The sequence below is a fragment of the Convolutriloba macropyga genome, chromosome 8, assembly GCF_964194025.1.
Source record: "Convolutriloba macropyga chromosome 8, txConMacr16.3, whole genome shotgun sequence".
In the NCBI taxonomy this organism is placed as follows: domain Eukaryota; kingdom Metazoa; phylum Xenacoelomorpha; order Acoela; family Convolutidae; genus Convolutriloba; species Convolutriloba macropyga.
Genome location: NC_134475.1, coordinates 17,199,643 through 17,221,962, shown reverse-complemented (window position 1 = coordinate 17,221,962; position 22,320 = coordinate 17,199,643). Strand labels below are relative to the sequence as shown.

The window sequence follows — 22,320 nt, the reverse complement described above, 5'->3', positions numbered from 1 at the left end:
AGCACTTGATTCAGTTGTACCGGTAAATAATCGACCCGCGTGGAAGTCGATCGAACATTGATTGAGCTTAAGGAAAGCTTTGCCAGGGTTTATTTCCAGTGGCAGCATCGGGGCTACCAGAAAGTCTGCATCGCACACAAATTTGCCTCCCATGCAAACTGGCAAGGTTTTTTTACCCAGGAGTCGGATCTGCTTGCCCTCCGCATGGTACACTATCACGTCATACTTCTGTGTTTGCACGGGGTACTCGTCTGCTATCTCCTTGGACATGAGGTTTACCCCACTGTCGGTGTCCACTACAGCTCTTCGTTCAGCTCTACCAATATCGGCTTTCATTAGTATCGATGGGCCGCTACTTTCTCCCATTGACTTTGCTTTTCAGGATCCGGGTCATTTTAGGAGAAAAAAGGTGGACCAATTGCTGGTCTGAGCAGTCCTGGGTGGATTATATTCGCGCGCCGGCCAATCGTCATGTAAATGCTCTTTCTTATTTAGACAGTTTTGAGAATAGTGCCCTTTCTCATGGCACGCATAGCACTCAATGTTTTGCTTCCCGCTCTCGCTCTTTATTGGTCGCTGAGGTTCCATTGCCTGAAAACCCTTCTTCATGACCTGCATCATTTCCTCCTGTCTCTTAGGGGACTGCACAAGAGCACAAGAGATGATTTTATTGATTCTAGAGCACTACTGTTTCCTAAGTCTGTGCCTTCAACGTCCACATATCGTACGCCAGGACAAGAGCCCGGTATCTCTGAGCCTCAACCTTGGTCACTGCTTCTAATTTTAATGCTCTCTGGTATGCTGCCTTCAACGTTGCGTTAGGTGCCCCCCACAGTATGTGCCCGCAGTAGGTGACCCCTCACGTCCTGGTCCATCAATCTTTCTTTAAAGGTCTCTTTCGCAGCCAAGTCTCTTTTATCTGCCGCTAGAGCTGCATTGGCCGATTCACTAACTTTCCGCAATCGTTGGTAGAAGTCCACAGTTTTGTCAGACTTGCGCTTTTGCAGGCTTTTGAATTCGGCCCTGGCCGTTCTCAAGTTTTGGGTAGTTTCTTATCCTTTTCCTTAACTCATTGAGTTGAATCGGGAGTGTTGATGCTGGGTGTTCTGTTTCATGGTGCAGAAACTGCGCCGGGAGTTTGTACTACTCGTCAATTGCATGACCAGTCAAGCTTGATGGCAGAATTCCTCTTGACTGAGCGTCATTCAACCCGTTCGCTTGACAGACAGCATCGAAGTGTCTCGCCCAACGGTCGAAAGAGTTGAAGAACTTCGATGGGATTATGCTAGGTACTTGGGCTTGGAGGCCTCCTGCCGTTGGAGCCACTGCAACGCCGCCACCTCTTCTCGCTCCAGCTCCTCGTTGTGCAATCTGAAGCTGGAAATCGTCTCCTCTTTCCTCTCAGTAGCCGCTCCTGGACCACCAGTGTAAGATTGCCTACTGCGTGCTCACACACGTTCTCAGGAGCAAGTCCCTCTGCTGCTCCTGGTCTTCTCTTGGCTTCCCGTGCTTCTCCTCTGCAAGAGGGCAACCTGACATCTGCTGTTGGCTACTGGACTAGGAAGAGGAGAGTTGCTGCTAAAAGATTGAATTGAAATCGTCTGGAGAGGTTAGCTTGAGAGAGGGCTAAGTCCGTTGTTGAAGCTTCAAAAAGTCCGAAACAACCAAATTTGAATATTTCAGAGTCCTCCTTGTTTCCTCCTTTTCCATATTCTTTAAGTTTAGCCAATAGATAGCATTGACGTCAGAACAAATCGACGTCTTTGACGTCAGAACGCATCGATGTCAAAAGCATTGACGTCGTTTGGTAATACGTACCGCTTGGAGCATGAACTTGGAATTTACGGCCCTCTCCTCAACATCCTTTCCTATTTCGTTCAAGCTTACAAAATTCAATCAGAAGCACACGCACCTATTTTTCAAGTAAATTAATTTTAATAAATTGCACATATGTGTTCTTCGTAAATCAGGGGTATGAAATTGGTACTTCAAGAAAAGGGGTAACATAATTTTTTTCACGGTGCAATCAACCACCTAAGCCTCGCTTCATTGCTGATTTTTGTTACTAAAATCAAACTAAAACATCTCCTTTTCAATATTTGCTAATTATTTTTGTTTGGTTTTGCCAACTATGACGATTTGATGGATCTTGGATCAACTACGTATGGGGAAAAATTAACGGAGTAAGAATTCAGCAAGATCATTGGATCATTAAGAAAAAAGCAGAATTCAGCAGAAAATTGTAGACTGCATATAATTATTTTTTGTTCATATATGTTGGTCAATGAATTTTGTTTTAACTTATTCCCTTAGTCAAGCGAATAGCGCTTGACTCAGGCATATTTCTTTTGCCATAAACTTTTGAGGCTATGCAACAATTACTTTAGTCTTAAATTGCACCTATTTTCCGATCCTACACACAATACATTAAAGGCGTTAATGTTGAAGATACAAGGTGTCCAATTTGTTCAATTCCTCACTTTTTGCTTTTTTTGTTACGATTTTCTGTGAATCAGTTTCAAATCCCCATCTAGGATATTGAACTGTAGATATCTTTTCGCACGATGAGAATGATTTTATCCGGCTGGTGTCAATTCCTACAATTCTATTGCAAATGATTTTGAAAGACCTTATAAAAATACAGTCAACAATTGTTGACTGTATTTTTATAAGGTCTTTCAAAATCATTTGCAATTGAATTGTAGGAATTGACACCAGCCGGCTAAAATCATTCTCATCGTGCGAAAAGATATCTACAGTTCAATATCCTAGATCCAATGATCCTAGATCTGATCCAATGATCCTGCTGAAGTCTTACTCCGTAAATTTTTCCTCATACGTAGTTGATCCAAGATCCAACAAATCGTCATAGTTGGCAAAACCAAACAAAAATTATTAGCAAATATTGAAAAGGAGATGTTTTAGTTTGATTTTAGTAACAAAAATCAGCAATGAAGCGAGGCTTAGGTGGTTGATTGCACCGTGAAAAAAATTATGTTACCCTTTTTCTTGAAGTACCAATTTCATACCCCTGATTTACGAGGAACACATATGTGCAATTTATTGAAAATAATTTACTTGAAAAATAGGTGCGCGTGGTTCTGATTGATTTTTGTAAGATTGAACGAAATAGGAAAGGATGTTGAGGAGAGGGCCGTTAATTCCAAGTTCATGCTCCAAGCGGTACGTATTACCAAACGACGTCAATGCTTTTGACATCGATGCGTTCTGACGTCAAAGACGTCGATTTGTTCTGACGTCAATGCTATCTATTGGCTAAACTTAAAGAATATGGAAAAGGAGGAAACAAGGAGGACTCTGAAATATTCAAATTTGGTTGTTTCGGACTTTTTGAAGCTTCAACCTAACCTCTCCAGAAGACTGCAATTCAATCTTTTAGCAGCAACTCTCCTCTTCCTAGTCCAGTAGCCAACAGCAGATGTGAGGTTGCCCTCTTGCAGAGGAGAAGCATTAAACTCTTTTTAATTGGCTCTTTTTGTTGGGTGTTTAGTCCATTGAAATCACCATTGATTTCACGTATAGTACATTGAAATCACCAGATTCGTATAGTACATTGAAATCTTTTAAATGACAAAACAAAGAAAAAAATGCACTTTATACCCAACTTTTTCAATTTAAAGTATTATCTTTGGTTTTAATCACTAAAAAGACCCCAATGTAGCATGAAATTATCATGGATATATCAACCGTCTGTTCTAAAGGAAATTACGACGAGGAAAAAATCTGATATTTCTATAAAAATTGCTTCATTTCCTCATACATTCATTCACATGAAAAATCGTGTAATTTTTCATCACACGAGGAAAATTTTCTCGTGTGAAATCACACGAGACGCATTTTTCACACGAAAAATCGTGTGATTTTTCATCACACGAGAAAAAATCGTGTGATTTCACACGAGACATTTTTAGAGCGAGTAGTTATTCTGGCAAAAAAACATTTGATTGTCCACCAGCGATATCCTATCGTATCTTGTCCTGCGTGTTTTTGTTAGTTTCCTAAATGGAGAATTTTTGTGATCAGTAGCGAAGACATATATTATCCTAATTGGATAAGGTACAACCAAGTTTCAACATATCGTTTCTCATGGTGTAGTAGAACTTTTTCATTATCAGCATTGCTTTAGTCGTCGTTACTTCATCTTTGTTTTTATATCACTTTAAGGTCTCGAAGAGAAGTTGTCTGTACCCGTGCCCCAACATGTTAAAGTACTTCTAGTTGTCATTTCTGTATTAGAAAACTATCTTCACTGATAAGTTTTTTTAGGACTTTTCAGAGTTTATGTGAGTTTGATCTCTCAATTTAGTTCCTGAATTTTGCTCTTTTCTTAGGCTCTTAGCAGAAGTCTTATGTAGCTCTACCTTGAAATTTCAACAATTGATGAACTGATCGACATCACGTCATCATACTTGAACGAGACATAATTAAGTGGTTATTTATAACTGTTGGTTCAATATTTCGCTAGTAGTCTAATTGGTTAGTTGAAAACAATTTATATGATCGAAATATTTCCCCCAATACAGAAAAATTGCTAACGTAACGCTCAACGTGTTGCTGTACGTCAGAGTTTTATTTCTTTTGCGTTTGCAGTAGTTGGACGGATAAGTCAAATACATGTTTAAAACATTTATCTTGAAGCTCATTTTCACGGGTACCTTTTATTTAGCTGTTTTTGCGATATAATATTTTGTTCATGCGTACCAAATTCAATCAGAACCACACACCTATTTTTCAAGTAAACTACTTTTCAATAACTTGCACATATGTGTTTTTACTAAGTAAGGGATATGAAATTGGTACTTCATTTAAAAGGGTAACATAATTTTTTTCATGGTGTAATAACCACAATTTCGCAAAAATACTCAAAGCTTTCTGCTCAACCATCTAAAATGACAATTGCTTTGACTCTTTTTTTTATTTTCCTTGTATGTAATCTGAATTTGCCCAGTTCTATCTGAAAATATCTCTCGCAATGTATAGATAATCCTGGGATAAATTTTCTCTGCTCTCCCTGTGGAAGGTTTCACGTGACAATCCTTGTATAAATTTGTTGTACTCCCTAAGGATTATTATTGATCAGAGCACCGGAAACAATTCAATTTTTGGCAGAGCTGTCGACCTTTTTCTGTTTCCCTGTCAATGAAGCAATTCTCAAACCAGTCCCTTTTCTCTACCTTGAATTGATATGATTCTCAGCAGCATCGCAACTTATTTTTTCAAAATTATCACTCATTTTTTCGTTAGTTTCCTTAAAACCAAGTTTGCGCAACATAAAATTGAATACTTGATGTCTACCGTTCTCTATCCCCGCGGCGTTAAAAAATCGCTAGCACGCCCTAAGAATTGTTGCGCATTGTTGTTTTTATTCTGTAGTTCCTATTCTATTGTTTTTATCTTTTTTGCTCGTTTGGGGCCCAATTTCGCTGATGTTGCGTGCTTCCGTCTCTTTTGTTTTTGACGAGATTAAAAACATGCAAACCCTCTCATGCAAACAATTAACTCAGAACTAATATTCCTACCTTTAGGAGCGTGATGTTTACAACATAAAAGAAACAATTTTTGTGTTTTCTTTCGACCAACTAAATCTGAAAAGATCAGGGTAAAATTGATTGTGGTTAAGTTTTTCCTAGCTATCTCTACTATTGTGATTCGCCATTTTCACATAAGGAAAAGACGTAACTATTCTTTATTAATACAAATTTAAAAGAAGGTTTGGAGTTTTTCTATCTGCAAAATTAGCCATTTGGAGTTCTTTATGCTATCAATGCTTCTGTTTTATAAAGTAATTATTCGAATGTGTAATTGTTTCCTCAGCGAAAAATGAGAGTTCTCAGATCTTTGTTAACTATAGTTTTGCCTGTTTCTGTGACATTTTATTTAAAACCGTATTTCGTTCTATAATCTTCGGAGAAAAGCGTAACCTACACAAAAAATGACTGTAATCAAAAACAATATTAACTTCAAGTTTATCTAGTTTGTATAGCGATTTAACGAATTTTTCCGGTTGTTCCAGACATACAGTCAGGATGAAGTTTAGTGCTTTAGCATTAAGGAATGTGAGGACAGCGAATCATTGAAGAGAAACGTTATCACAGCAGTGAAAGATTTCATGCTGATATGCATCAAATGGCTGCATCAGCAGTTGACTCCGTTGAATACTGTAAAACCTATTTATGTGGATGATAAAAAAACAGACTTCGTGAATGAGAAATTAGGAAAAGTCGAAAAATTCGAAAATGTTCCCAGAAAAATCATTTGTCGGTAAAAAAAATGATTTTTTTTCTCATTTTATATCAATCTTAGATCAGCAAACGATGAAAACATTGACATGAACACCACTTCGCAGATAATTGTCTGAAATTTTTTGGACAAAATCCAGGATATGGAAAACTTTATATTGTCTAACAATTCAAATGTTCTTCCTGTTACTTCAATGGCTGAAAGTAGCTTTGAAACTTTATTGAAATTGTATATCCCGACAGGAGAGATGTGCATTTAATTCAGAATTTGTTTACAGAAGGAGCCTTGTTTCAAGGCATTTTAAAAAACGAGGAGCAGTGAACAACAGGTATGGGATAAGACTTTAACTGATGAGGACTTTCAGAGCCGTCGACCTTTTTCTGTTTTCCCTCTCAATGAACCAATTCTCAAACGGGTCCCTTTTCTCTACCTTGATTGCTATGATTCTCAGATTTATATAAGAAAAGGAGAGATTCCAAATTTATTGTTTTCTCTTCGTCATAGAAAAATTGATGCTCGTTCCTATCCAGGTACCCAAGATCCAAACTTCGTGCAGCGTCGCAATTGAATATTTCAAAAAATGTCTATCATTTTTTCGTTAGTTTCCTTACAGCCAAGTTTGCACAACTTAAAGTTGAATACTTGATGTCTACCGTTCTCCATCCCCTTGTCGTTAATGAAGCGCTAGCAGGCCCTATGATTTGTTGCAGATAGTCGTTTCCTATTCTGTTTTCCCTATTGTATTGTTTCATCTTTTTTGCTCGTTTTTGGCCCAATTTCGTTGATGTTGCGTGCTTCCGTCTCTTTTGTTTTTGACGAGAATAAAAGGTTGCAAACCCTTTCATGTACATAGTTCACACAGAATAAATATTCTTACTTTTAGAACCGTGATGTTCAAAACATAAAGGAGAGAATTTTGGTCTTTACCTTTGAACAACTAAATCTTTAAGCATTACGTTGAAGTTGAATGTGTTTAAGTTGTTCCTGTCTATCTCTACTTTTGTGACTCACCATTTTTATATCATGAAAAGACTTTACTATTCTTTATCAATACAAATTTAAAAGAAGATTTGCAGTTTTCTATCTGCAATACTAGCCATTTGGAGCTCTTTATGCTATCAATGCTTCAGTTTAATAAAATATTTATTGAAATGTGTAATTCTTTCCTATCCGAAAAACTATAATTCTGAGATCTTTTTAAATATTTGTTCTGCCTGCTTCTGTTGCATTTTATTTAAAACCGTTTTTCTTTCGATAAACGTCGGAGAAAAGCGTATCCTACTGTGAAAGAAGATCACTTCTTGACAAAATACTGAATAAAAAATGATATCCTGAACTCATCGATGAAAGTATTCGCTTTGAAATGTTTTTCTGTGAACTGCTAAGACGCGTGAACGAGATAATTGTCCCAAGAGCAAGATTGCCCAATTTTAATGTTGTTATTTTAGACAAAATCAATCATCCCCAACAGTTCTTCATTCATAGCGAGAATACTTTAAATGATCATTGCTTTACTATACCGAAATTGCCGTAATGCTGTTTATGTTTGTTTATGTTTTTCGATCACTTGCAAAAGATAATTGTTTGAAAAAAGCTATCAAAAACAAATACAAACATGACCTCAGATCTTGTGAGGATGTTACACATTTTTTGCAGTAGTTCCTCTTTCTACAAATAATGGCAAGCAATTATGATGTGCATGTTTAAATGATATTATTTATTCAATGAATTTAAAATATTTTTTTATTTTTTCAGCTTACTAATTTTGCTAGAAAGGGTTTGATGTCTTTTTAACCCAATTCTAATTTTTCCATGAAATTGTAGATTCATTGTTTTTCCAATTTTCTGAGCATTCATCCAAATCTAATTCAAAATGCTTCAGTTTTTATACTTTTATTTGGTAAAGTTTTAAGTATAATTGTATTTTGATGCATTCAGTTTTCTTTTTCTCAAATTAGTCGGAATAGAACAAATAAGGACTTAAAAATGTCACAATTTAAACTCAAAATTGTTTAGTCATAATCCTGAACAATTTAGAGCTGTCTTCAAACAGTCAAACCCCCCATAAATAATATTATTAGTAGAAGGTGGCGACAAACTGTACCGTTAAAAAGTGTTTTTCATCAATTTGGTTACTTAGCTTCCAAAGAATTAGCATAAATTTTCTGCGAATATTGCAAAAATCTGAAGTACTATCTGGAAACACTGAAAAGACTTGGAACAAATCTAAAAAAAGTTCCTGAAACACTGAAAATAAAAACTTGAAACAAACCCAAAAAGGAGCAGTCTTAAACGTCATCAATTAGGCGATTGAACCAAAGGAAAATTTTAAAAATTGCCAAAAATTCTGAGATTTCTGCAAAAACTGCAAGGAAAAACACTTGACTGGACCCTAGATTTTATATCTTAATATATGAAGTAACTCCCTAGGCCGCTATGCCTAATCTTTATAAGTGGGGCAATCGGTTCTGTATTATAAAACTCAGATCATAATTTCCTGTAAAATACAATTAAGAACTCATTGCGTCAATATTGGTCTGGTTGGGGTAAAAACTGGGAAGAACAATTTTGAACTTCGAAAATTTTGAGTGCGCAAAAATATTCAGTTATATTAGCGTTTAATATTTCTGTCAAGAAGTTTTGAACGAAAAGTTGAACATTTGCACCCAAGTGAACCCTTTTTATTCCTCATGGTCAAGGTAAGGTGGAGTATTTTTGATTGAAAAATTAGCTGTCCAGTGTACAAAATCCGGGCACTGTTTTCTTCCTCCTTCTCTGATATGCTTATGAAAACAAAGCCTTTAAGCCTTTGTTCACTGGTTGCGGTACATGTTGTTGTACAACCAAGTTGAATTCCATGTAAAGATTGCTAAATTGTACAATGGCTGTATTCCGGAGTAAATGAATTTAACTCCTTCTCAATTGTCGTCGAATGTGACGTTAACTGGAATACCGACGGGCGATGGCCATATAGTTTCAACATTTGCAATGTGGCTATTTATTATTAGTAGCATTTAAATATGTGTGTCAGAATTCTAATTGAATCAAAGGGAGGGTCTTTGTTTTGTAGAAGTATGTTGAGAGTTTATCTATGCAGAAAAAACGTTCCAAATCTCTGTCGCCATGTGGCATTCCTTTATTCAAGGAGGTTTCGCTATAGAGTTTTTTCCTTCTAGTACGGTTGTTATTCAGTATTTTGCTAAGTTTTTCCAAGTGCGGGTTCGAGGTAAAAACGTTCTGATTTCTGCTAAGTTAATTTCTAAGTTAATAGGGGTGCTTAATACAAGCGACTGAACGGAGTTGTGGTAGTGGTAAGAACTGAAATTATACAACTTTACTGCATGTAATATTTTTCCACCTTCTGTTTTTATCAACCAATCAAAAGCTAAAGCGTAATAGTTCTTTTTGTGGATCGCGCCCCACAACGTGTTTGCTCAATCATTAGGACTCTTCTTCAATATGGTGGTTCCTCTTTGCTGTTGAAAACGAATTGCTTCCAATAATTGAAATAAAACATAGCTGGCTGAGGCCAGGCTGCTTTGATCAAGGGCCAACTGAGACGTATTTTTCGCAAGGCCATCCAGTGACCCAGGTAACTCAACTTAACAAGTCATTATCAGAAATTTAAAACAAAACGTTCCGATGAAAGAAAGCTTGAAATATTTTGATAATCGATTTTCACAAGAAAACGTGAAGATATTTACAGACTGAAATTTTCGCATGTGTTTCAAGAAATTTTGACTTTTAGAATAGGCTTATCAAGACATGACAAGACATAAAAATGTAGGTCGAAAAGTTCTTGTTGAGCAATTATTCTTGTTGCTAAGCAAGCATATGTTGACTGAGTATAACAAATTTCATTCGTGTCACAGTGCAATTCTCGTCAGAGGAGAAAGTGAATGCAGAGATAGAGTTTCAAAATTACCTATGATCGATTTCACCCTGATTAAAATTGGTTCGGACCAGACTCTCCTGCAAGCATTGTAAATATTTTGCTCTGTAATTTTCTGCAGCACCCAACTCAAAAATCAAGACCAAAACAATTGAGCGTTCAAAGTTACAGTGTCTGGATCCCCTTCGGAATATATGCCTGCTCTCAACAGACTGTAATACAAAATAATTGTGGTCCTGGGATGGTCGGATCAGAGGTAGCTTTGAGCGCAAGACGATGGTACAAAAATTGCGAGCGTTCAAATTTCCATTTTAGCCCACTAAAGTATATTTGAAGGCATGAGGGTCTTTTGGGTCTGGCTACGGTCCAGGTTGCCCATGTAATTTTGAGTGAAGAATCCCACTCAAAGTGGATCTTTTTCATCAGTTTTTTTGTGTATAAATCTGATACTTTATATGTTTTATTCTTCAGAATTTTTTTTTCAGTTTAAGTTCCAAATCGAATTGCCAATTGAAACCCTCGTCACAAACCGGCATCTATCTCAACAACGGACACTTTCATTTCACACCCCACCATCAGTTCCCGAAGAATGTTCTGGAATACGTCAATAAGAATTATGACACAAAGAGAAATTACAGAGGTCAGGCTGGCCCAAATGTGAGTTCAACTGTCGCAAAGAATATGTATAGAAGGACTAAGTTGACAAATGGTGTGATAGAGGCAGATCATGGTGAGTTTTAGATTTTTGTAAGGTACTCGTTTGTACGGTTCTACAGTAAACTCCAGTTCAGTTTCCCCAAGTAATGTTGAAAATAACTTTTAAAAGCGCACCCATACCGCGTTCACCGACATACAGGCTTTAAATCTGAGTACGCTTAACAAGTTCGACTCTTATCTCACCTATCTTTTCATCCCACAAATTCTTTTCCCAAACCTAATAAATGATTTTAAACATTAAGCCCTATTTGAAAATCATGCTCATATTCCTTTTTTGAAAGTTGATTTTGCCTATCAAGGTATTAAAATCGAGGTGAAATAATATAGGCGTGGAATAATTGGGTTTCAAAATTAAGGGGTAGCGGTCAAAATGTGGGCGAAAATCAACTTGAGTCAATCGGGTCATTCAGAAATTTTTTGGACGAACAAAAACAATTTTTTTGCTCACAATTTAAGGAAAAAAACATGGAAGAAAACTGAAAATTTTCTATATTAATAAGCAGCAACCGTTCGTCAACAAAGATACCATGTTTTTGGTTATTTCAAAATTTAATTAAAATTACTTATGGAGCGTTTTTATAACTTTTTCAAAAAACATTTAATATAACTAGTTGATAGTTTACGCTTTTTCAAAGCTTTCTTAGAAAATGATCTGCGATTAATCTAGTCTGCGTTCTTCACTATCATTGATTTGCGTAGCCCAATAGGTGATGAGAATATAACAAAAAAATTATGATTTATAAACCAAAGAGTATTAAAAGCTATTGATAACTTTGACCATTGTTACAAAAAGAGGACGCCATTAACCGCGATAGTGATTCAAAAAATGTTTAGCATAACACATGTACATAACGTAGTTATTGGCATAATCATAATGGTTAGTGATTCAACTTGAAAAATGTTTATGACCTGCTATACAGGCCGTCTATATAAATGAAAAGAGTTGATTCGTGATCCGAATCAGACTATTTTACTAGATATTTAATTGGAGTGGTTTGTTCGGAAAATCAATGCCTCATATTGGGTTGTCTGATTCGATGGGCGGTTGGCCGATTGAGAGACAACAGACTAACATTGAATTGACTGGCGGTAAGGAGAGAAAAATTATGAATGATTTTCCAATAAAAATGATGGTTGCGAATTTAAATACGGTATGAAAAGATTGAACTAGTGAAGGAACAAGATTTGTTTTTGCCTGGAGTGAACAGACAGTTCAACAGAACGTTCAGAGGGAATGATTGTCCATTGGCTATTTTAACTAAAGGCATGGATTAAACATGTGGAATTATGATGAAAGGGGTACTGAATTGCTAAATTTCTCTCTTTACAGAACGAAAATTAAGCGAAGCGTATTTTCGTTTCAAGTAATTATGTAAGAAAATTAAATGGCAACATGTACTTGATGTGTACTCGTAAATTAATTAAATGTTATTGGGATTTTTGGATCAAATTTACAGACTATATGAATCTGAGTTTTCTGCTTCCAGAAGTGTCCTAGCTCGCTCGTCAAGATTGCGTGAAATATACTTCTGGGCAAATGGTGGCAATTGTGACAAGAGTATTTTCAATTGGAGATTGATTGTTGAGTTTGGATTTTGTTCTGCGAGAGTTTGAAGTCCTTTGATAATTGTTTCGCCAATGGGGTGAATGATGATAAACTCTCAGGGACATTCATTCAATTCCCTACAGGTGTTAATCGAAAAATATTTATTAGAAGGGATTAATGGTTTTAATTATTTACTAGTTTCGACTTAAGGCCCACACTTCACTTTTTCGAAGTATATCTGTATTCAGTGCTATGCAGTGCGTCAATGTACGGGTATTGATCACATTGGGGATCGCTACCTTTTCATCGACACAGACACACCCCAATTCGATGTAAAGATCTCACCAGAATCCAAGGATATATGGTGTGAAGTGTTTGCTATGCTTTTTGTTGCCTGTCAGGGCGCAATCTCTCACATCTTTCAAAGCATTGTCTTTCGCTGTAAGGCTGGCCAGCAGAATCTTTGTGAAGATTTTTCCTAAGGCGAAATTGAGTTCAATCGATGTATTTGGTATGATGTTGGGTGTGTGAGGGTAGCAGACTAAGTTGAATTGGGTATTTTGATGATATGATTTTGTTCAGTATTCTCAATTTGATTGTTCAATTGTTGATCGGAAATTACAGGATTCACTTGCGCCGAATTCTGCTTCTGTGTGAAATTTCTCAGTTGCCCCATTTTGCGGCGCCAATATAACTTGCGGAGTGGTATTTGAGTAATTTTTATTTCTCGTTAAAAATTCTGGATTTTTTCGGAACCTGAAAAGAGGTATTTTTATTTTTTATTCAACAAAAATGTGTCTGTCAACCCGAAGTAAAACTCTACTCTTGTCTCGTTTATTTGATCTCTGCTCTTTCTTTTTTTGAAAAGATTGTTCGATAGTCGGTGATCGCTGTGATTTTTTGTCAAAGCAAATAGTAATTAAACTTTTCAACGGCCCAGACGACTCCCAGAAGTTTTAGCTTATCAAAGTTAAACTTAGTTTCAAACGTATTTAAGAGTTTTGACTCGAAACTAACTGTTTTCCGGCCTTCATGATCTAGTTGTTCCAGCACTCCTACTAGAGCGTAACGTGAGGCGTCACATTTAATGTGTTTTTGAAAATTTGGATTGACATGTTTACTCAGTCGCTTCAATGATCTTGGATTTTATTGCTTTGAATTGAATTTTGTGTTCTTCGGTCCAGCAGAATTTTTCTAATTTTTTCAGTAATGGTTGTAGAGGTTAGCATATTTGGTCGCAATTGAGGGTGAAGTTACTTGGATGATGGGCAGACCCAAAAAAAGATCTTATTGGGGATCTCACATTTGGGGGCTTTTAAACTCAGAATTGAACTTTCGCTTCTGTTGCTTTTAAGCAATTTTCTGTAAAGTATTATCCAACCAATTGTTTTCTTTCGCGAAATGGTATTTTGACAGGTTTACTTTTAGTACTTCATCGTCTAGCTTTTCTAAGCACTTCCTAACAAGTGTCTTGTTTTCATTTAGCTTACCGCTTCATAATATTAGAATGTCGTGCAGTAAGTAGTAAAATTTGGTTAGACCAATTAGGAAGTTTTGATAGCTTTTTGACATCCTCTTGACATATCAGTTTACTTTTAAAAGCCAGTTTTGAGTCTGTACGTGCCGGTAACATCATCACAAAGTAAAGTAAAAGTGCGATGCCGCGTTTGTGTGGTTGGAAGTTTAATTGGTTAGAAGCATACTGCAAATCAAGTGAAATAAGCCTTGATTTTCTCTGCTTTTCCGCCTAAATTTTGGGAATTCAGTTAGATTAGGCTACCTATCATCCTTGTCATCTGGCACGTTTCTATGGATTAATTTTTTCTTGACCTTTGAGTGCCATTTTTATGGAACCATATTTTTCACTTGTATTACTCTGATGTTTTCCTTTTAATTGATAAAAAATAATTGTCAGAAAATGATTTAATTTTTTCAATATGGCCTTGGTTGAATAATCTTTAAATTTTTGAAACTTTAAATTTGTTTAGAAATTATTGGAAATTTTCATCTTTTTTATTCACTGACTTGATCGTTTTTGTGAAACTGTGATTTAACTGTATGATTTTTGACTTGCTGATTCTGCTGATTTATTCGGAAAACTGTTTTGCAGTTTGTTTTTTCATTGATTGGGTGAATCGATGCAGTTTTTTCCATTTAATTGATTGGTGTTGCGCCATGCTTATTCTGAGAGCCCCAAACAAGTCTCTCCCGATGAGCAATTACAGGCTGTCTTAACCCAAAACGAACCGGCAGTTGTCTGCAGACGAGTTTTTACTTTCCTTTTCGTGCAACTAATTATTTTCAAGGGCTCGTTCGAGAAGGTTTTTGACATTTTTTTTGCAAGTTACTAATTTTGCATCGTTACAGTTTCCTAGAGGGGCGTTGGCTAGTCCTTGCGTTACGGTTGAGCATACACATCTCGAACCTAGCAACAATTATGTTGGGATTTTGCTAATTTTGACTTGCATATTTCCTGGGAGGTTGTTTGAGCCCCTCATCTCTTGTTATCGCATAGCAGTTAAACGCTGGCAAATTTTGTTCTTTATTCTAGATTGCGTTGCAGTTGTCAATGTCACGTGCCCTTGCTTTTCCTTTTATTCTTTATCGTCTTCAACGTTCTGTTTTCTGATTTTTTGGTTTTTCTTGTGAGTTTCTGTACGTTTTTACCTCAAGGTTTAATATTCCACAGTTGTCGCGCTTTTTCCGCGTTGCAATGCTTATCTGTTTACGATTGCGTTGTCAGTCTTAACTACAGTTTCCGCACTGGTTTGTTGAATTTGACTTGTCAAAGCTCTGATTACTAAATTGTTTTTCATTCGCGGGGCGAAATCCACTGCTATTCTGCACTATATTTATAGTGTTTCTGTCGCACTATTATTGCAAAGCTGGTTTTGACTTTCTTGATGTGAAGATCTTTCCATTTGGAGTGGATGTACATGAAGTCAGGCGAGTAGGGTATAAGTCAGGCGAGTAGGGCAAAAAGCGAGTTTGAATAGCTATTGTTCTCATCCACTGGCTTTCGCGTTGATAAATTCTTCCATCTAATTGCGTTGCTTACCATGTTTGGCACTGATACTTGAATATCGCGTTTTAATTTTTCTACGCGTGCTTAAAAATTTCACGATGTTTATTTGACGGACTCAAGTGTTTAGCCTGGTATGTGTTGAATCATGCATTGAAATGGGATGAGTTTGTCTATCCAGCTTTTTATTCAACTCCGAAATGTTTAATTTACCTTATCAGGCTTTAAGATAGAAAGTGATGCACGATTATTTTAATTGCTGTAAAAGTTTTCCCTTACAGGTAGTTCAAATTTCTGGATACCTCAAAGCACGCCACGAATTTCTAGTTCATTAATACTATATATTTCCTAGCTACTTTTTAAAAAACCTGATACGTACAATATAGCTTCAAGCTTTCCATCCGTTTGCGACTTGCTTTTTGATTGCTCCAAATTCGTCATTGGATACGTCACACTTGACTACATATCAGGGTCTAAATGCTAGTTTGTTGTTTTTCAAATTATCTCGAGCTTTATCGTATCAAATTTATCCTGATGTGCTCCTGGCCAAGGGCAATCTGAGCTTTTTTTAGTAAACCACGGAATGAATGAATTAAGTGTACTAGATTGGGTATAGCTTTTGTACTGTGCTGTACTGATCCCATGAATTATCCAACGTGTTTTTTTATGGCAGAAGTATCAAAAATTTTCTCTGTCATTGAAAATAGAAGTTGAATGCCGTCACATGAATATATGGCCTAGCCAATTTATTGATGACATCGTGAAAAGCATTTTGTTAGACTAACCCGTAGAATTTCTTTGTAAAGAGCTTTGAGACACCGGTCGAGGTTAGAAATGTGAGTTACATTGTTTTGTGGCGTCTGGTGAAAAATGCAGCTTATTGCAATAGTATTTGAGATTATACTGTACTGAACCAGACTTCTCTTTGTTTGTTTCCTGACATAATTTCATTACTAATGCTGTCCATAAAAACTTCAATATTTCACATTTGGTTTCCTACGTTTCTTAAGTATAGTGCTGACCACATTTTGTTTATCTTGTCGTTATTGTTTTTGGGTAATTTCTGGTTACTGTTACTTTTTGTGTCTAAAACCATATGTGATCAACCGTATGGGTCTAAAACGTTGCTGAATTGGATTTTGTCAAAATTGAGGAGCATTTGAAAACCAAAAACTGCACACTAAATTAAGTTAAGAAAAACAACTTTTTGGGTACTTTTTGGGTACTTTCTGGTTACTGTTACTTTTACAGGACAAATGCAAGATTTATCCTAGATTTACTTACTATTTCCCTTGATTGAAGTAGTTCCAATACGGTACTGCTCTGTATGTTCTGGGTTCAACTGTTCGTCTTTGTGTTGAGTCCACTGAGTGTTTTAAAGTATCCATAATTTTTATAGGATCGTTTGCGATTGTTCTCAAATTTGACGAGTCGAAATTGTTCCAAATAATTTTACGATGATTGACTTTCTTAAGCTATTGAGTATTTATCATTGTGCACGTACTTCCTGAGTCAGCTAAAACTTGCGTTCTAATTTTTCCGAAAAAAATGTTTCTTTACAGCGGTTTATTTTGTCCATCCAAACACAATACTTAATACTAATCTGATATAGATGTATTGGAGAAGTAATGTTTGTTAAATTTTGACTCAACTATCTCGTTAATTTTATCCGAATCGTCTTCTTCTGTTTCTTCTATTACTTTTTTCACTTGTTTGTTTATCTGTCTATGGGCTGCTTAAGTTTTTCGCCTATCTACGAAGAAGTTCGTCAGGTAAGATATCCGGACATTGTGATTTATAAAAGTTCTTGACTGATAAATTTTAATTTCTGAGTTTTATTTGCCCTCTGCACTACATGATTGGTTCTGATTCCCGATGGTTGCCTATCTAGTGTTTAGACTGTATCAAGTTTTGACTCTTCCCTAATCGAGACCGGATGGTTATCTTGCAAGATCTTGCAAGAATCTTGAGAAATAGGGTTATCTTGCAAGATGAATTGTTATCTTGCAAGATTCTTGCAAAAAACCAAAGACCTCAAATAATGAGTAAATTTATGAAATCAACCATATGTGTCTAAAACGTTGCTGAATTGAATTTTTGTCAAAATTGAGGAGCCTTTGAAAACCAAAAACTACACACTAAATAAAGTTAAGAAAAACTACTTGATAAGGTATTTGAAATACCCGTTTCTACTAAATAGTTCAATGATCATTTCAAGGGTTGATCAAGTTCAGACCAAGTGTGAATGAAATGTTAAGCTCTGTAAAAGGTCACAAAAAAGCGTCCAGTGGCTTCCAGTTTAAGATATATAATGTTTCATTAGACTTTTTGTTTTGTAAATAACAATTTTCAGTGAGTCTATTCTTTTTAAATGATTATTAGGTAACAAATACCACAAGAAGTGAATGTCAGTAGCCAGTTGATAGTGACAAAACACATAGTTCCTGCAAAAAGGTCAACTATACGTTTCGTGTTGCGATAACAACGTTTTTCACCTTTTAAAATAGGTACATGCCGAAAATCGCAAATGGTCACATTTCTCGACCTTCCAATCCATAATAAATTCATCCTATAGCAGAACGGCGCTTCTACTGAAGGATACACTTAGTTCAAAGAAGAAAATTGGGGTCCAAAAGTTTTTTGCCTTAAAATAATTTTTCTCTCGGGCCTAAACGGAAAGTTTCATATAAACTTTATCGTCGATAACGTATTTGAAATACTAGTTTCCCTAGAAATAGTTCACTGATTGTTTCAGTGGTTCATTATGTTCACACCAAGTGTGAATGAGTTGTTAAGCACTAAAAAAGGTCGTACAAAAGCATTCAGTGTGTTTCAGCTTATCTCACTAAATTGTCGGAGAAGTATCATAAATCGGCTTTTCCTAGACAGGTCCTGTGGATAAATGAAAGGGTTTTTGAGTTTAACTCAACAACACTGCCAAATATATGCTATTCTTTACTAACGATGCGAGTTTCATGAATGGCTTCCATCTATCCCATGTTGCCAAAGGTTTGCTTGAAGTTCTAAAGGATTCTATTGATAAGCTGAAAGAGTTGTTACTGCTTGACTGCGTCATCATGTCATAGACTATTCGCCTGCTTAAGTACCGGAGTATAACGTATAGTTATCCTTGTTGGAAATAAGCGAACATGAATAAAAGAAGAGTAAAACGTACAGTTAACTTATCGTCTAAATCTTACATAAAAAATCAAACTAAGTCACTCAAAAGAGAAACTCAGTGTAAGTTTATTTTGCAAGGTCATAAGCATATAAATCATTCGAGAGACCTTTACATATTGCTTCACACTATTCAAAGCTGTAGGGTAATAATATAGTGTATTAATATTGGTATATATTAATATTGTGGTAATAATATTAGTAATAATATTGTGTAATAATATAAGTGTAATAATATTGTGTAATAATATAAGTGTAATAATATTGTATATCAATATCCTTAGGGCCACCTTCGTACCATATTTCCTCCATTTGGGAAAAATTTTATTACTGCCGGTTATGAAATCTTCCATCAGCAGAAAATTATTAAGTGATCACTCTGAATTGTTTAGATGAATAATTTGATCATCGGATGAAAAAACTATGGAAAATTAGCACTTATGAAAACCTATGGAACAGCAAGTTTTTTCTGTAATTTACTTATTGAACAGTTTGCGCAAGGTTTGGTCCAATATCGGCAAACGGGGGTCCATTGCTGTTTTGCGGCAACTCGGTAGACAAGGTTGACTCATTCAATGTGTTAATTGAGCCCTGGACCGTCTCGACCGTCCTTGGCGGGGTGGTGGAATATATGTGTGTCCAGCAGGTACCGTGTACTGAACTGAGGCCTGTATTATCCTTGCTGTCATCTCGCGAGATCTTTTACCATACCTTCTTGATAAAATGCTGAATCGGCACAACGATGTCCTCTTTATATTTAACCTCTGTATCTTGACACTGTAGATTAAGGGCTGCTTGAGTCCGTTTTTAAAGCCGTTTTTGATCCTTCGCCGTTCTTGTCTTCGACAATTGCGTGCTACGTAAAAAAAAATTCAAAAAAATCACTCAAAAGAGAAACTCAAGAAGTGTAAACTTACTATGCGAGGTTATAAGCATATTAATAATATGGGAGGCCATTCCCTATTAGTTCACACTATTCAATGCTCTAGGGTTAATGTAACAGCATTATATAGCAATGTACTCGAATATCACGTCAGGGCTATCCTTGTACCACAATAGCTGCAATGATGAAGCATAAAAAATCATGGACCTTGTAAGCTGTACCTTTTTGACAATTATGTCCCGTGATCTGAGGATGCGGATAGCGCTAAAAACTGCAATCTCACAACAAAATAACTACATCTGCAGAGCCAACAGGAAATACGATTCCATCGACGCCATAGAACCCCAAGAATAACAACAGTCAACATGTATTTTCCGTCCGAAAAAGCAAATTGACTAGAATTCCAACAATGCCAACCAACTTTCTTTCTGGATTTATCACAATTCTCCTCGCTGGACACTAACAATGGTGAAAAAAAATTTATGAGTGTTTTATCTGAGGTCACGGTAGGACTCTTAGTTTTAACTGCCTTAGATCTGGTTTAAACCAAATACGTTTTAAAGCTCGAATAAATATCTTTAGATCACTTGTTTTGTCGCATTTAGAATTTAGTGCAATGTTTTTTCAAAGTTTGCCATCCTACTCAATTGACAGAATCAACAAACAAATTAGATGGGGCATAAAAGTTTGCTTTTTTCGAACCAAATATGACACTGCTCATAAACGACTTCTTGAAAATAAAATACTTCCCGCAGAACTTCAAATAGCAAAAACTTTATTAAATAGGCTTCGATATTGTCCAACAAACAAACACTTAAGACCAAAAGAAGTTCAGAATAATTGGAGACGTTGAAATTAAAGTAAATAATCGTACATATGATTTTTCTCTCACAACAAAAAGTAAATCAAAATGGAGTCAAAATTCAGTTATAAGAAACTGTGTTTGTAAATGGAATAAACTTCCGAGTACTAAGAATGGAAAAATCAAAGAAAAAATTAAAAGAAGAGATGCAAAAAGGACACGAACGAGTTCCAATGGACAAAAAAGTGAAGGCTTTAAAAGTTTATTTTTATAAAATAATTCACGAAAACTAGAAACTGAACCTTAATTTTTTTTAATGTTATTTTTAATTATTCAAAGGAAAGATGTAGTATGTTCGTTTTATAATATTACAAAATGTAACTTTGACCTTGTGGTTATTATAATTTACATGTTTAAGATTTAAAAAAGACGCAAAAACAAGATTTCAATTCTTTTTTGTTTCCACTGCCAAATGTCATAGAGCTGTTTTCATTTTAAAAAAGAACCTCGTAATCTTTGAAAAAGGTCCGCCTCAACTTTTTGAGGCGAAAAAAATCAATTTTTAAACCCAATAGTGGAAAATGATTAGCACTTTTGTTGAGTTGCAAAACTAGTCAAACAAGAGCGACTGCCATACATGATCATATCGTCGGATTTTGCGTTATTGTATATGATATGCTTCCATTGAAAGATTCCATGAATACCGTTAACGATGATTCTAAGGAGGTTATTTGTTAATATTTTTCAGCTGACAGGAATTTGACAATCCTTCCGGACTTCACCTTCATGCCAGTCCACTGGTCAGAGGTCAAATCAAAACTGTGGACCAAACAATACTTTTCTTCACCTGAAGTTCACTGGGAAAATTTGTTCAGATGTAGCTGGGTGGTTCACTTCTTCAGCTATGTCTCTAGCAAAATACCCGTCACGGGCAACCCACATCGAGATGCCTATTCGTATTTGGGACCCCAATACTGTCCTAAAAGTTTTGCTGACTTAGAACAGTTTTAAATTTTTACTTTATCGATTTTTTGGGTGTTAGGGTGGAGTTTGTCTATTTCTCTACAACAATTGCCAACAAAAAACATATATTTAATCAATTTTGGCGCTATTTTGAATCAATTAAAACGTTATTTCCCGAATTGAAAAACTCAATGTGTTCTATTGTTCTAAAATTTCAATTTAACTTTCTGCTGTCGTAATTCAAATATTGATTTCCGGTTGATTGTCATTTATTGTTTATTTCTGTTGTTATTGTAAACAACTAATTGAAATTTTTGACAAACATTTTTCAATTTCTCTACCAATATTTGTCTATTTATCTACCATAATTGCCCACACAAACCTATATTTAATCAATTTTGGCGCTATTTTGAAGCAAATAAATTGTTATTTCCCGAATTCGAAAAATTCTCCGTGCTCTATTGTTATAAAACTTTATATAACTTAACTTTCTGTTTAATTCAAATATTGATTTCCGGTTGATTGTCATTTATTGTTTATTTCTGTTGCTATTGTAAACAACTAATTGAAATTTTCGACAAATATTTTGTCAAACAGAAAGTAAAAATGGATGATGCAAATGCAATCGGAAACCATTTTCCTGTTTTTCATTCGAGATGGCAAGATTCAAAATTTGCCGTTTGTATCGAGAAAAAAGCCAGCTCAACGAAAATTTGAGAAATTTATTATAGGCTCTAAGATTAGAAAAATTAGATCAAAAATTAGGCAACACGAACAATTGCAAAACATAATTCAAGAAAAAATTTTTTTTTATTTTTTGATAACAGGGAGTGGGGAGCATTTGCCAAGCCGTGGAAACTTACAATACCACTTATATGGTTTTCATTGTTATTCATTTGTTTTTCATCTGTTCATAAATGAAATGAATTTCTCCAGTTCTTCGTTATTGAAAAATTCTTCATTTTTTGTATTATTTGAACGATGACTTGGTAGATGGCTAATTCTTGTAGTTTTCTGTAGTTTAAAAAATTTTAGAAAAATTGATTAATTACAAACA

The 22,320-nt window shown here is 35.5% G+C and overlaps 2 protein-coding genes across 2 annotated transcripts in view; both read left to right on the top strand.

Annotated features, from left to right (window-relative positions):
* The window catches only part of LOC142344531 (ras-related protein Rab-11B-like), a 450,398-nt gene that overhangs the window by 375,396 nt on the left and 52,682 nt on the right, over positions 1-22,320 (top strand). The window lies entirely within an intron of this gene.
* On the top strand, positions 662-21,839 carry LOC142344969 (uncharacterized). Its single transcript, XM_075397051.1, has 5 exons — positions 662-767; positions 1,226-1,427; positions 6,539-6,589; positions 10,639-10,883; positions 21,049-21,839. The coding sequence occupies exons 1-5, from the start codon at positions 662-664 to the stop codon at positions 21,309-21,311; spliced, it is 867 nt and encodes a 288-aa protein (XP_075253166.1). The 3' UTR covers positions 21,312-21,839.